The following is a 15,222-nucleotide window of genomic DNA, read 5'->3' as shown; positions in this document are numbered from 1 at the left end:
AACATACTAATGATTTACTTATGATTTATCTCTCTAGTCTATACTGTGCAATATAATTATTAACAGGTGATTAGTCATCAGAAGACCAGAACAGTAGGATGAGACAAATAAAAGAGCACTTTCCCTTTAAGAACTTGTCGTCACATGACATGATGCGGAGGAATTACAATCTCATGCTACAGTTGCACATGTGTTTGTGTATTAGACATTTATTGCTAGAAATATGTCGTTTTAGGACATTTATTATTGCATTAATTTATAATTAGATGAATAAGTGAAATGACAAATTGCTTAAAGACTACGATTTCTGCTGTTGGTTGAGCTTGGTAAACAGTAACGTATTTGAACAGTGTTAGCAAGCTAGCTACAATGTTATAGTGTGTTATGGTGTCACATTGATTCATTTAGCACATGAAACATTTGTAGCACTGACACGTCACATTACATAACTGGTAAGACCATGGCTTAATACATGGCTTCTGATGATCAATTCATTGATTTTTACATAACTTGGGGTATAATATTGGTTTGATCCCTTTCTTTGCGACAGGACAGTCTATCTACCATGACTATGACGGAGGAAGCACCGAGTGTCCCTGAGTGCTACATCTCAGAACATGAAGGGTTCTATGGAACCATCAAGAACTTCACCAGAGACTTTGTAGTCACAGAGATAGACATCCATGGCCAGATGGTCACTAAACCCAGTGTATCTGATGTTCCTCAATCATCCAACATTACTGAGGCATGTCCAGGTGCCAAGTCTGAAGGAAAGACAAATATTATTAGCCCAAAACATGAACACAACCTCAAAGAAGAGAATTCAGAACCTGGACCCGGTCAGAATGGTGACATCACATCCACCGCCAGCCAAGACTGTTTTGACCTGAACATAATACTGGGTCAGGCTGTCTGTGAAGAGCTAGAGCAGTTCACTGCTTTATTGAGAGAGATGTCATCAAGTCCCAATGATGACGTTGAGAAGAAGCTGGCCAACCAAGAATCATCCAATGGCAGTGAGAAGGTGGCCAATCAAGAGTTATCCCTGGGTTCATTCCCAGACAAACACCAAAGAGCTAATGTCCACCGCGCTGTCCGACACAGCTTTCCCTTCCTGTTGACAGTAACCAACCAATCAGAGATCAGGGTTAAGGAGGACCCTGACTTTAAGCTCTTATCAGGTTTGGTCTCCGAGGAGGAGGCCGAAGACTTTATCAGGTTCATCGACACCAAGATGCCTAATTCTGTGTACACGTTCAGGGGTGATGACAGTAAGGAGCACAGGACGGCAGTGCACCACTTCCTCAGTAGACGGTTTGGTAAACTGGTGGAGACCAAGAGCTTCATTGACCAGCAGCAGAAGACTACGGCCATTACTGTCAGGTTGAGAAAAAAAGGGAAACCCAGGAAGAGGACGGCTGATGACAGTAAAGAGGAAGAGGTCTATACAGGTGAGAGGTCTATAGAGAACCTCACAGACTATGTTTCTCTTCTATATCTCTCTCCTATTTCTCTCTGCTTACTCTGTCTCTCCTATTTCTCTCTGTTTACTCTGTTGTTTACTCTGTCTCCTATTTCTCTGTTTACTCTGTCTCCTATTTCTCTCTCTTTACTCTGTCTCCTATTTCTCTCTCTTTACTCTGTCTCCTATTTCTCTCTGTTTACTCTGTCTCCTATTTCTCTCTTTACTCTGTCTCCTATTTCTCTCTTTACTCTGTCTCCTATTTCTCTCTTTACTCTGTCTCCTATTTCTCTCTCTTTACTCTGTCTCCTATTTCTCTCTTTACTCTGTCTCCTATTTCTCTCTTTTACTCTGTCTCCTATTTCTCTCTGTTTACTCTGTCTCCTATTTCTCTCTTTACTCTGTCTCCTATTTCTCTCTTTACTCTGTCTCCTATTTCTCTCTTTACTCTGTCTCCTATTTCTCTCTGTTTACTCTGTCTCCTATTTCTCTCTTTACTCTGTCTCCTATTTCTCTCTCTTTACTCTGTCTCCTATTTCTCTCTTTACTCTGTCTCCTATTTCTCTCTCTTTACTCTGTCTCCTATTTCTCTCTTTTTACTCTGTCTCCTATTTCTCTCTCTTTACTCTGTCTCCTATTTCTCTCTGTTTACTCTGTCTCCTATTTCTCTCTGTTTACTCTGTCTCCTATTTCTCTCTGTTTACTCTGTCTCCTATTTCTCTCTCCTACTTGATGTTTTTCTCTTATGATTCTGTATGTACAGCAAGAAAAATGTTATTAGCCCAAGTAAGCATTTATATATCTGCTTTAATTAAACTGTACGTGACAAAAAAAAAACATATCCTTGGATTTATCCTCCCCAAATCCTGAACATGGATCCCACAAAACTGACCTTAAATCAGTGTCTAAGACCAACTTCACCCCACTCATAACACTCTATTCCCCTGGCCATACTTGCATACTACTTAGAATGAAGCAATGTGTTGGGCATGTATTCTAGGAAGTTAATGTGGATACTATTGGCATGGGTTTCCTTCCCCTGCAGCGTTCACTCTGAGGAAGGAGAACCTAGAGACTCTGGAGGCTATCAGCTACATGGCAGCTGTCCTGGGGGTGCTGCCCTCTGACTTCACCTACGCTGGCATTAAGGACAAGAGGGCCGTCACCTACCAGTCCATGGTGGTCAAGAAGATCTCACCACAACGGTAGATACAGTACAGTTGTAAGATAGAATGTGTTGCTGTTTCCATTCAAAGTCCTTGGCTTAGCCTATGTGCTGTGGTCAACTCTTCTAGACTATAAACAGAGAGTTGACTAAAGCACTAACAGACTGGATCACCAGGCTATCCTTGGCTATGGTTTGATGATGATGATGAATATTTACAAAGTGCTACATTCTATTGGGGGCAAACTCAACTCAACTCAACTCATCCATCAACACCACATTCATGTATTTCTAACATGCTAGTCCAGTGAGTTCACTGTCCACTGATGCATATCCTGTCCTCATCATGGGGACCGGTCAGACTAGTGCTGATGGGAGGGATGTGTGTTGTCAGGCTGAGAGAGAAGGCCAGTGAGTTTGAGAAGAGGGGGGTGGTCCTCTCCTCCGTCCGCTCCGTCTCGGAGCCTCTTCATCTGGGTAGACTCCAGGGGAACCACTTTGACCTGGTGGTACGGGATCTGAGGCCACACCAGGGTCATGGCACACTGATGGAGCTGGACTCACTGGTGCAGGAGGCTGTGGAGAACGTAAAGGTGAGACACTCCTATTCTTTGGCCTCCATTCAACCCTGGTCCTGGAGAGATGCAGGGTTTTGTCCAGCCCAGCACTGAAGCACTCAATGTAGCTGATCAACCTAATCACCAAGTGCTTGATTGGCTGAATAAAAACATCAGACCCTGTTGGCCCCCAGACCCAAACTTGGAAGCAAATGTAGATTTTTCTGTGCACTTTAATAGTTCTTTAATAGTTGTTCTCTGATCTGTAGTGAGAAGTTATTAAATGTCAATTCTTTTAGGTCAAGGGGTTTGTGAACTACTATGGACCTCAGAGGTTTGGGACTGGACAGAGTGTTCAGTCTGACCGCGTCGGACTGGCCCTGCTCAAAGAGGAAATGGTACAGTTACATCTTCTGTGTTCTTATATTACAAGAAACTGAAAACAGTGGATGTCAATGTTTCTATTTGTTCTGTCTGACTTGTGGTGTGGGTTGTCTTTCATGTGTCTCAGGTGGCAGCTGTCCGTCTGTTTTTCACACCAGAAGAAGGTGATGACCCTCAGAGCGTTGCCAAGAGACACTTCCTCCAGACTGGTGAGAAATTGCTGCTTACACTAGTCACCATTTCCTGTTTACCATGTTCTCTGTTGATATGGACCCAACCTTTTTCAGATTAAAAAATGTTCACCTTTATTTAACCAGGTAGGCCAGTTGAGAACAAGTTCTCATTTACAACTGCAACCTGGCCAAGATAAAGCAAAGCAGTGCGACACAAACAACAACACAGAGTTACACATGGAATAAACAAACATACAGTCAATAATACAGAAGGATTTTTCTTTTGACATGTATTTCATTTTCTACTCTTCTCCATTCTGACCCTGTTCCTCCACCCCTCTCCTCCCTCATCTCCTCAGATAATGCCAAGGAGGCCCTGTTTCTGATGCCCATGTCCAAGGCCAGAGAGAGGATGATGCTGAGGGCCCTACATCGCTATGGGACGGGCCCAGAGGGCTGCACCCGTGCCTGGCTCAGCCTGCCCCATGGGATGAGGGTCTTCTACCCCCACGCATACTGCAGGTCTGGGCTCCATATCACCTATTTAATTGCTTTAAATATTCTGAATCCTTTATGGTTCTATTTGTATTCCTACTTTCATTTGTATTTCCTTCTTCCTCTTCACTCACTTTGATTTAGTATACTATATCAATAAAGATTGTTTTGATTTGCAGCCGGGTCTGGAACGAGGCGGCTGCACACAGGCTGACCACGCTGGGCCACAGGGCCAGGCAGGGAGATCTGGTCTGGAAGCAGAGGAGAGAGGAGGGGATAGAGGCGGGAGAAACCAGCTTACCTCAGGTAGTTCAGTCCCAGGATGACTTAATAACGGAGTCAAATAAACAGTCAAAGTCACTTGTGTGAATGATTTTTAATCGGTGCTAGAGAGTTGGCCACTAGGCTCTATGTTTGAGTGTGACACCCAGTGATACTCGCTCACTGAGATTGAACCAGTCATAAAGATGGTACTGAGATGGACCTTTGCACTCTCTACTCCCCCAGATTCATGTTGTTACTGCTGCAGAGGAGGAGGAGGAAGTCTACTCACTAGGACAGGTATGTACACACACACACACACACACCTGTCCACTCCCCTGTTCGACAGTACCTTGTACCATTTTAACTATTAATCTACTCTGCAAACATGGGTGTGTTGTCTGAGTGCGTTGCTGAGCCCGGTGAAACCTACATCCACAAAACACTACACAAATCAAATGGGTTATGATTCTATTGAATCCATTGTTCACTTCTGCTGTGCTCTTCCATCAGGTGGTTCTTCCCATGCTTGGCAACAGTGTGAAGTACCCAGAGAACCCTGTAGGGGGCTGGTACCAGGAGAGACTGGCGAGGGATGGACTACAGAGCTGTCGTTTCAGAGTCACTCCTCTCAAGCTGAACCTCCCTGGCTGCTACCGCCCCTTACTGGCCATCCCACATAGCCTGACCTACAGGCTGGAGCAGGGACAGAGAGCTGGGGAGAGGCAACAGGAGTGGAATGGAAAGTCACAGGCTAGTGGAGCGGTACCACAGCACCCTGACACAGACACAACTAGACCTGGAGGTCTGGAGAGGCAGAGAGGAGGGGAGAGCGTGCAGGGTAATGGAGAGGGGGAGTCAACGGTGCAGTACCCTGACACAGACACAACTAGACCTGGAGGTCTGGAGAGGCAGAGAGGAGGGGAGAACGTGCAGGGTAATGGAGAGGGGGAGTCAACGGTGCAGTCCTCTGACACAGACACAACTAGTTTGACGTTGAACTTTGACCTGGACTCCTCCTGCTACGCCACCATCTGCCTCAGAGAGGTCATGAAATGTGACCCTTAAACTGGAGTCTCAGATGTTGTATGTACTACTGTGTGTACAGTATTTTCTTCTTGTGTACTTGTAGGATACTGCTACATTATTGTGATCAGTTTGCTGATTCGGTGCCTGATTTGTCAGACATGTCGTTAATAAAAAAATGCTTTGTTCATTTACTGACTGAATGAGAATTCTTCACAGTGGATTAGAGGTAGAATCACATTGAATGTTGAAGTTAATTTAGTTGCGTGAATGTAGAAGAACCTCAGCCTGCACAGCATGGACACTAGAGGGTGATCTCAGCCTGCACAGCATGGTCACTAGAGGGTGATCTCAGCCTACACAGCATGGCAACTAGAGGGTGATCTCAGCCTACACAGCATGGTCACTAGAGGGTGATCTCAGCCTACACAGCATGGCCACTCAGCCTACAGCAGCATGGGGTGATCTCAGGGGTGATCTCAGCCTGCACAGCAGCATGGCCACACTAGAGGGTGATCTCAGCCTGCATGGCCACTAGCTCAGCCTGGCCACTAGAGGGTGATCTCAGCCTAGCACAGCATGGCCACTAGAGGGTGATCTCAGCCTACACAGCATGGCCACTAGAGGGTGATCTCAGCCTGCACAGCATGGTCACTAGAGGGTGATCTCAGCCTGTCAGCCTGCACAGCATGGTCACTAGAGGGTGATCTCACCTAGTGATCTCAGCCTGCACAGCATGGCCACTAGAGGGTGATCTAGCATGGTCACTAGAGGGTGATCTCAGCCTGCACAGCATGGAACCTGGAGGGTGATCTCACTGGAGATGGGGAGGGTGATCTCAGCCTACACAGCATGGTCACTGGGGTGATCTCAGCCTGCACAGCATGGTCACTAGAGGGTGATCTCAGCCTGCACAGCATGGTCACTGGGTGATCTCAGCCTGTACAGCATGGCCACTAGAGGGTGATCTCAGCCTGTACAGCATGGTCTCAGCCTACAGCATGGAACTAGAGGGTGATCTCAGCCTGTACAGCATGGTCACTAGAGGGTGATCTCAGCCTGTAGCATGGTCATGATCTCAGCCTCACAGCATGGCCACTAGGGTGATCTCAGCCTACACAGCATGGTCATCTCAGCCTACACAGCATGGTGATCTCAGCCTACACAGCATGGTCACTAGAGGGTGATCTCAGCCTACACAGCATGGCCACTAGAGGGTGATCTCAGCCTACACAGCATGGTCACTAGAGGGTGATCTCAGCCTGCACAGCATGGTCACTAGAGGGTGATCTCAGCCTACACAGCATGGTCACTAGAGGGTGATCTCAGCCTACACAGCATGGTCACTAGAGGGTGATCTCAGCCTACACAGCATGGTCACTAGAGGGTGATGGTGCCTCATGAGTTGTTTATCAGGTGAACAAGTGAATTAATACCTACTTGAAGGTACAGTAACTGAGTAAAACATGTTAACACTAGTCTGTTTCTCTTTTGATGCCAGTACTGGACAAACTCTTGCCAAGCTATAGTAGGATAATGATCATTTGATCTGATAGAACATGTTCTATCAGATAACAATTCTCATAAACTGATTCCTACGTCTATGCCTGTCCGTACCCAACAAGTCATTGCTATGCTAATCTTTAATTTAAAAAAAATATTGCAACAGCAGCTGTGGGAATATTCAAGGGAACTAATATGAAATGTAATGAAGCATAAACCCAATATATATAATATAATTCTCCCCCTCATCATGCTCTAGCCTCTGGCTGGCCCTCTGAAATCGAAATAAAATTCAGACAGCTATGCAGCATCTCAAATAGCTCCCTACTCCCTTTATAGTGCCAGAGCTCTGGTCAAAAGAAGTGCACTGTAAAGGGAATAGGATGCCTTTTTGGGACAGACAGCGTTTCTCCTGTGGGTCATTGGTAGATTTCCGACTAGATTTTTTTAAAGGCAGGACCATATCAAATTTCTGTCATGAATCATTTAATTTGATTCTTCGCTTCCATTTTTAGCTTCTGTTAGTGATGTGAAAACCTTACTGTTAGAGAGTAAGTGTGGCATGTCTGAGTTTGGGTTTGTGGGTTCTGACTTGTAGTCGAGACTCAGGCCTAAGCAGCGTTTGGTGAAGTACCTGCCTGTAGGGTTTAGGGCAGAGTGTCTGAGTGTCAGAACAGAAGGAGTGTACAGCAGACAGTATTAACTCCTGAGGAAATCTCAAATGAAATGTGGCTTCTGAATGTTTTCTGTACTAGTGACTTTTCCCCTGAACAATGGGATCTATTTATCTTTCAGTACCTCTGATATGTTGCACGTCAAGGCCTTGGAGGGAATAGACGGATGTGGAAGGTGTTGTTTTGGATATGACAGGCTGACATAAGGCTACATAATGAGTCATAGCGTTTTAATAGCGTGGTGGTACACCTCCCTACAGGATAGTACAACTGGAGAGCCTTTCCTGAGTGACTACATGGTGTTTAGAGGTCAACCATCAAGCAGTCTTGGTTGTAGGTGGTGTTTTGATTTGGGGTTTGAAGTCTGAACTGGGATGGTTCTGTCTGTGTCTGTGTCCTGCTTAGCAGTGAGATGTGAATGTCCCGGTAACTAGCCTGAACTCAACAGCCCTCATGGAGCATGTAGCCCACATCCCTGGGCCTCAGACACTTCCCTCTCATCAACCTGAATGTGTTTTAACTAGTGGATGTTATGTCAGCCCCAGCCCTGTTCTTCACATACTGAATAGCATCTCTTAACCTAAAATACGAGCCTGAATTGACCAGGAGTGTCTGTGAACTACTTTGACTTCACCACCATAGCACTGTCTGAGCAGTGATGTGCGTGTGTGTGTGTGTGCGTGTGCATGTGTGCGTGTGTGTGTGTGCGTGTGTTTGTGTGTGTGCGCGCGTGTGTGCGTGTGTGTGTGTGTGTGAGTGTGCATGTGCCTGTCCAGCTATGGTCTCTCTATGCAGATAGACACAGAAGACTGAATATTGTACCTCTCAGTGAATCTCCGGCCAGCTGATTGTGCTTGGCTTTGACCCTGAAGTGTCTGGTCATTGTTGAAGGGTTGACAGCCTGGTCGTTGTTGAGGGGTAGACATCCTGGTCGTTGTTGAAGGGTCGACATCCTGGTTGTTGTTGAAGGGTAGACATCCTGGTCGTTGTTGAAGGGTAGACAGCCTGGTCATTGTTGAGGGGTAGACAGCCTGGTCGTTGTTGAGAGGTAGACAGCCTGGTCGTTGTTGAGAGGTAGACATCCTGGTTGTTGTTGATGGGTAGACATCCTGGCTGTTGTTGAGGGGTAGACATCCTGGTTGTTGTTGAGAGGTAGCAGCATGGTGGTAGTTGAGGGGTAGACAGCATGGTGGTAGTTGAGGGGTAGACAGCATGATGGTAGTTGAGGGGTAGACAGCATGGTGGTAGTTGGTGGTAACAGCATGGTGGTAGTTGAGGGGTAGACAGCATGGTGGTAGTTGAGGGGTAACAGCATGGTGGTAGTTGAGGGGTAACAGCATGGTGGTAGTTGAGGGGTAGACAGCATGGTGGTAGTTGAGGGGTAACAGCATGGTGGTAGTTGAGGGGTAACAGCATGGTGGTAGTTGAGGGGTAACAGCATGGTGGTAGTTGAGGGGTAGACAGCATGGTGGTAGTTGAGGGGTAGCAGCATGGTGGTAGTTGAGGGGTAACAGCATGGTGGTAGTTGAGGGGTAAACAGCATGGTGGTAGTTGAGGGGTAGCAGCATGGTGGTAGTTGAGGGGTAGCAGCATGGTGGTAGTTGAGGGGTAACAGCATGGTGGTAGTTGAGGGGTAGCAGCATGGTGGTAGTTGAGGGGTAGCAGCATGGTGGTAGTTGAGGGGTAACAGCATGGTGGTAGTTGAGGCGTAGCAGCATGTTATTTGTTGAGGGGTAGACAGCATGGTGGTAGTTGAGGGGTAGACAGCATGGTGGTAGTTGAGGGGTAAACAGCATGGTGGTAGTTGAGGGGTAGACAGCATGGTGGAAGTTGAGGGTAGCAGCATGGTGGTATTTGTTGAGGGGTAGACAGCATGGTGGTAGTTGAGGGGTAGACAGCATGGTGGTAGTTGAGGGGTAGACAGCATGGTGGTAGTTGAGGGTAGACAGCATGGTGGTAGTTGAGGGGTAGACAGCATGGTGGTAGTTGAGGGGTAGCAGCATGGTGGTAGTTGAGGGGTAGCAGCATGGTGGTAGTTGAGGGTAGACAGCATGGTGGTAGTTGAGGCGTAGCAGCATGGTGGTAGTTGAGGGTAGACAGCATGGTGGTAGTTGAGGGGTAGCAGCATGGTGGTGGTGGTAGTGGTGGTAGTTGGGTAGCAGCATGGTGGTAGTTGAGGCGTAGCAGCATGGTGGTAGTTGAGCAGCATGGTGGTAGTTGAGGGGTAGCAGCATGGTGATAGTTGAGGCGTAGCAGCATGGTGGTAGTTGAGGCGTAGCAGCATGGTGGTAGTTGAGGCGTAGCAGCATGGTGGTAGTTGAGGGTAGACAGCATGGTGGTAGCAGCATGGTGGTAGTTGAGGCGTAGCAGCATGGTGGTAGTTGAGGCGTAGCAGCATGGTGGTAGTTGAGGCGTAGCAGCATGGTGGTAGTTGAGGCGTAGCAGCATGGTGGTGCATGGTGGTAGTTGAGGCGTAGCAGCATGGTGGTAGTTGAGGCGTAGCAGCATGGTGATAGTTGAGGCGTAGCAGCATGGTGGTAGTTGAGGCGTAGCAGCATGGTGATAGTTGAGGCGTAGCAGCATGGTGGTAGTTGAGGCGTAGCAGCATGGTGGTAGTTGAGGCGTAGCAGCATGGTGGTAGTTGAGGCGTAGCAGCATGGTGGTAGTTGAGGCGTAGCAGCATGGTGGTAGTTGAGGCGTAGACAGCATGGTGATAGTTGAGGCGTAGCAGCATGGTGGTAGTTGAGGCGTAGCAGCATGGTGGTAGTTGAGGCGTAGCAGCATGGTGGTAGTTGAGGCGTAGCAGCATGGTGATAGTTGAGGCGTAGACAGCATGGTGATAGTTGAGGCGTAGCAGCATGGTGATAGTTGAGGCGTAGCAGCATGGTGGTAGTTGAGGGGTAGCAGCATGTTATTTGTTGAGGGGATGTTTAGTCCGGTGGGTTAATTAGCTAAATGAGAAGTGTATGTTTCTCTTTTCCACTTCTCCAAGTTCACGGCTCGGCAGCTGAGTTCAAGTTTCATGTTGCCTTTTATCATCCATAACAAAACACTGCTGTAATTTACAGGTCATAGAATGTCATGGCACACACAGGTTTGGTGTGGACACACACACACACACACACACACACACACACACACACACACACACAAACACACACTCCTACTCACAAGTATCCTGGTCGACGGCTGCACCTTGGTGTGTTGTGCTGATTGAACCTGGTTGTTTCTATAGGAAGTTTTGGAGAACAGAGGCTTTTCATTCATCAGAGATGTAAACACTGCTGTGAACTACGACCCTGTCTTAATTGTCTGCCTTCTTACCCCCAAACACTGGACCGGTGAGTGTTGCTCATTAAAGCCAGGGAGGCTTTATTTCACTGTTAATACATTCGTAGAGGAGTCATAAGAGTATAGATGTGCAAAAGTGAACTGTGTGGAATTTAGTCTGTCTTGGGAAACCATGCAGCAAGTTATGCCTGTATTTGTCGGAAATCTAATTTCCCAATGAGACATCACAGTATTCTGTTATAGTGCTATCTCTGTTGATACATTAATGCACAATCTATTGAACAATCTCCCTGCATGTGTAAACACCCTACTTCAATTCATCTGACTGCCTTCCTGTACTGTACTATAGAGAAGTGTTTCTCCTCATTTTTATTCATTGAGTTTTTTAAATTTGTAATTCTCTTTATATTCACTGACTTACTTCTCCTATTGTTGTTGCATTGTCGAGAGGTGAACCTGCAAGGACACATTTCACTGCACTGTATTCGTATTTATTATGTATCTGCCAAGGAAGCAGCTTCTCTTCCTGGGGTTTATTATGGATCCCTATTAGTTCCTGGCAGTGCAGCAGCTTCTCTTCCTGGGGTTTATTATGGATCCCTATTAGTTCCTGGCAGTGCAGCAGCTTCTCTTCCTGGGGTTTATTATGGATCCCTATTAGTTCCTGGTGCAGCAGCAGCAGCTCTTCCTGGGGTTTATTATGGATCCCTATTAGTTCCTGGCAGTGCAGCAGCTTCTCTTCCTGGGGTTTATTATGGATCCCTATTAGTTCCTGCCAAGGCAGCAGCTACTCTTCCTGGGGTTTGTTATGGATCCCTATTAGTTCCTGGCAGTGCAGCAGCTTCTCTTCCTGGGGTTTATTATGGATCCCTATTAGTTCCTGGCAGTGCAGCAGTTACTCTTCCTGGGGTTTATTATGGATCCCTATTAGTTCCTGGCAGTGCAGCAGCTTCTCTTCCTGGGGTTTATTATGGATCCCTATTAGTTCCTGGCAGTGCAGCAGCTACTCTTCCTGGGGTTTATTATGGATCCCTATTAGTTCCTGGCAGTACAGCAGTTACTCTTCCTGGGGTTTATTATGGATCCCTATTAGTTCCTGGCAGTGCAGCAGTTACTCTTCCTGGGGTTTATTATGGATCCCTATTAGTTCCTGGCAGTGCAGCAGCTACTCTTCCTGGGGTTTATTATGGATCCCTATTAGTTCCTGCCAAGGCAGCAGCTACTCTTCCTGGGGTTTGTTATGGATCCCTATTAGTTCCTGGCAGTGCAGCAGCTTCTCTTCCTGGGGTTTATTATGGATCCCTATTAGTTCCTGGCAGTGCAGCAGCTTCTCTTCCTGGGGTTTATTATGGATCCCTATTAGTTCCTGGCAGTGCAGCAGTTACTCTTCCTGTGGTTTATTATGGATCCCTATTAGTTCCTGGCAGTGCAGCAGCTTCTCTTCCTGGGGTTTATTATGAATCCCTATTAGTTCCTGGCAGTGCAGCAGTTACTCTTCCTGGGGTTTATTATGGATCCCTATTAGTTCCTGGCAGTGCAGCAGTTACTCTTCCTGCGGTCCAGCTAAATGAAGGCAGGTACATACAATTAAAAATATTCCATTTCACAGCAGATTTCACAACACAGGCCAATACTCTACTACCACACATCTACAACACAAAATCCATGTGTACGTGTGTGTATAGTGTGTATGTTATAATGTGTGTGTGTGTGTGTGTGTCTGTGCCTGTGTGTGTCTCTTCACAGTTCCCGCTGTTCCATAAGGTGTATTTTTATATTTTTTAAATGTGATTTTATTGCTTGCCTGAGTTACTTGATGTGGAATAGAGTTCCTTGTAGTCATGGCTCTATGTAGTACTGTGAGCATCCCATAGTCTGTTCTGGACTTGGGGACTGTGAAGAGACCTCTTGTGGCATGTCTTGTGGGGTATGCATGGGTGTCCGAGCTGTGTGCTAGTAGTTTAAACAGACAGCTTGGTGCATTCAGTACGTCGATAGTTATCACAAAACCAATAGTGATGAAGTCAATATCTCCTCTACCAGGAGAGATTGACATACATATTATTAATGTTAAGCCTCCATATATATTTAAGGGCCAGCTGGGCTGCCCTGTTCTGGACCAATTGTAAGTCCCTCTTTGTGGCACCTGACCACACGACTGGACAGTAGTCCAGGTGCGACAAAACTAGGGCCTGTAGTTCCTGCTTTGTTAATAGCATTGTTAAGAAGGCAGATTTGTTTAGTGAATGTTTAGTGAATGATTTGTCCCAAATACAATGCTTTTAGTTTTTGAAATATTTAGGACTAATTTATTTCTTGTCACCCATTCTGAATGTGACTGCAGCTCTTTGTTAAGTGTTGCAGTGATTTCACTTGCTGTGTTAGCTGACATGTATAGTGTTGAGTCATCAGCATACATAGACACACAGGCTTTCCTCAGAGCCAGTGACAGGTCATTAGTAAAGATTGAAAAAATTAAGGGGCCTAAACAGCTGCCCTGGGGAATGCCTGACTCTACATGGATTATGTTGGAAAGGCTTCTATTAAAGAAGACCATCTGTGTTCTGTTAGACAGGTAACTCTTGTTCCACAATATAGCAGAGGATGTAAAGCCATTACACATACGTTTTTCCAGCAGCAGATTATCATCAATAATGTAAAAAGCCGCACTGAAATCTAACAAAACAGCTCCCACAATCTTTTATTATAAATTTATCTCAGCTAATCATCAGTCATTTGTGTAAGTGCCGTACATGTTGAATGCCCTTCCCTATAAGCGTGCTGAAAATCTGTTGTTAATTTGTTTTCTGAGAAATAGTATTGTATCTGGTAAAAAAAAAAGTTTACTAAGGGCTGATTAGTTGACTGTTTGAGCCAGTGAAGGGTGCTTTACTATTCTTGGGTAGCAGAATTACTTTTGCTTCCCTCTGGGCCTGAGGGCACCCACTTTCCTGTAGGCTTAGACTGAAGAGATGGCAATTAGGAGTGGTAATATCGTCCAATTAGGAGTGGTAATATCTTAAATAATTTTTTATCTAAGTGTACCCCATGTTCTTTGTACCAAATGTCTACTCCATGTTCTGTATATCATGTGTATATGATGAATAGACTTGAACTTGAACAATGTAAAAGCCTAAAATGTAGGCTTTAGATTTTAGCTGTTTTTTTCTCAATACAGGCTTTATATACGATCAGAATTGCAGCAAGGATTTTACAAACGTTATCGTGGGACTGTAGTTAGTTTGTTTCTGTGGGTACATACCAGGTTGTGTTTTAAATGACTTGTCAAACATGTTGTTGCAGGGGCCGCCACTGAATATTGTCAAGATGTGACAGTTTGTGTACACAGGGTTGTCAACTGTGGTCAGAAAAGGTTGGATAAGCACATGCAATATTTTGGTTATCATGTCCCCACAAAAAAATGGCAGCTTACAGAGAGAAATAAAGCATTGCCCATGAAGTAATATATTTGTTATTTTTCAGAGTTGCATTTGGTTTGTGTTTCTGAATATGATAGTTTGCAGTTCATTCTCAGGCTAAGAGCTTTCAAAGTTTTTATATTGTAACTATGACTACAGCCTGGAAAATATCATTGACTTTTTTTGTTTTATCTTGTGAAAACAGCTGAGATTTAGTATTAAACCAGAAATCATACTGTACATGCTGCATGCTTTCCCATTTGAGAATGAATAAATAGCAGAAGTTATTGAATCTAAAATCTATTAAACAGTCATGTAGAACGCAGTAGTCACTTATAATACCTCATGTGTTAAAGTTCCTCTGTTATAATCTGATCCAGAGCATAGAAGGAAGCTGTGTTCTTCATTCAGCCTGCGGCGCCTGTCATGCCAAATAGTGTCCTCATGCCAAATAGTGTCCTCATGCCAAATAGTGTCCTCATGCCAAATAGTGTCCTCATGCCAAATAGTGTCCTCATGCCAAATAGTGTCCTCTTGCCAAATGCCAAATAGTGTCCTCTTAGTGTCCTCAAAATAGTGTCCTCAAATGCCTCAAATAGTGTCCCTCTGCCAAATAGTGTCCTCATGCCAAATAGTGTCCTCATGCCAAATAGTGTCCTCATGCCAAATAGTGTCCTCATGCCAAATAGTGTCCTCATGCCAAATAGTGTCCTCCTCATGCCAAATAGTGTCCTCATGCCAAATAGTGTCCTCATGCCAAATAGTGTCCTCATGCCAAATAGTGTCCTCTTGCCAAATAGTGTCCTCATGCC

At 45.5% G+C, this 15,222-nt stretch overlaps 1 protein-coding gene across 3 annotated transcripts; it reads left to right on the top strand.

Annotated features, from left to right (window-relative positions):
• The first annotated feature begins 148 nt into the window (after positions 1-148).
• On the top strand, positions 149-5,713 carry pus7l (pseudouridine synthase 7 like). Of its 3 annotated transcripts, XM_042318599.1 has the most exons (11): positions 149-452; positions 551-1,451; positions 2,508-2,667; positions 3,022-3,220; positions 3,484-3,582; positions 3,696-3,777; positions 4,101-4,263; positions 4,416-4,542; positions 4,744-4,797; positions 5,011-5,320; positions 5,417-5,713. In XM_042318599.1, the coding sequence occupies exons 2-11, from the start codon at positions 566-568 to the stop codon at positions 5,563-5,565; spliced, it is 2,229 nt and encodes a 742-aa protein (XP_042174533.1). In that variant the 5' UTR covers positions 149-452; positions 551-565; the 3' UTR covers positions 5,566-5,713. The 3 variants fall into 3 exon arrangements, with proteins under 3 accessions (XP_042174533.1, XP_042174532.1, XP_042174531.1); XM_042318598.1 differs by having other exon boundaries at positions 149-326; positions 5,011-5,713; XM_042318597.1 differs by having other exon boundaries at positions 5,011-5,713.
• The last annotated feature ends 9,509 nt before the right edge of the window (positions 5,714-15,222 follow it).

Source organism: Oncorhynchus tshawytscha, unplaced genomic scaffold (assembly GCF_018296145.1).
Source record: "Oncorhynchus tshawytscha isolate Ot180627B unplaced genomic scaffold, Otsh_v2.0 Un_contig_588_pilon_pilon, whole genome shotgun sequence".
NCBI lineage: Eukaryota > Metazoa > Chordata > Actinopteri > Salmoniformes > Salmonidae > Oncorhynchus > Oncorhynchus tshawytscha.
The sequence above is the reverse complement of the archived record's forward strand: the minus strand, read 5'-3'. Positions and strand labels throughout refer to the sequence as shown.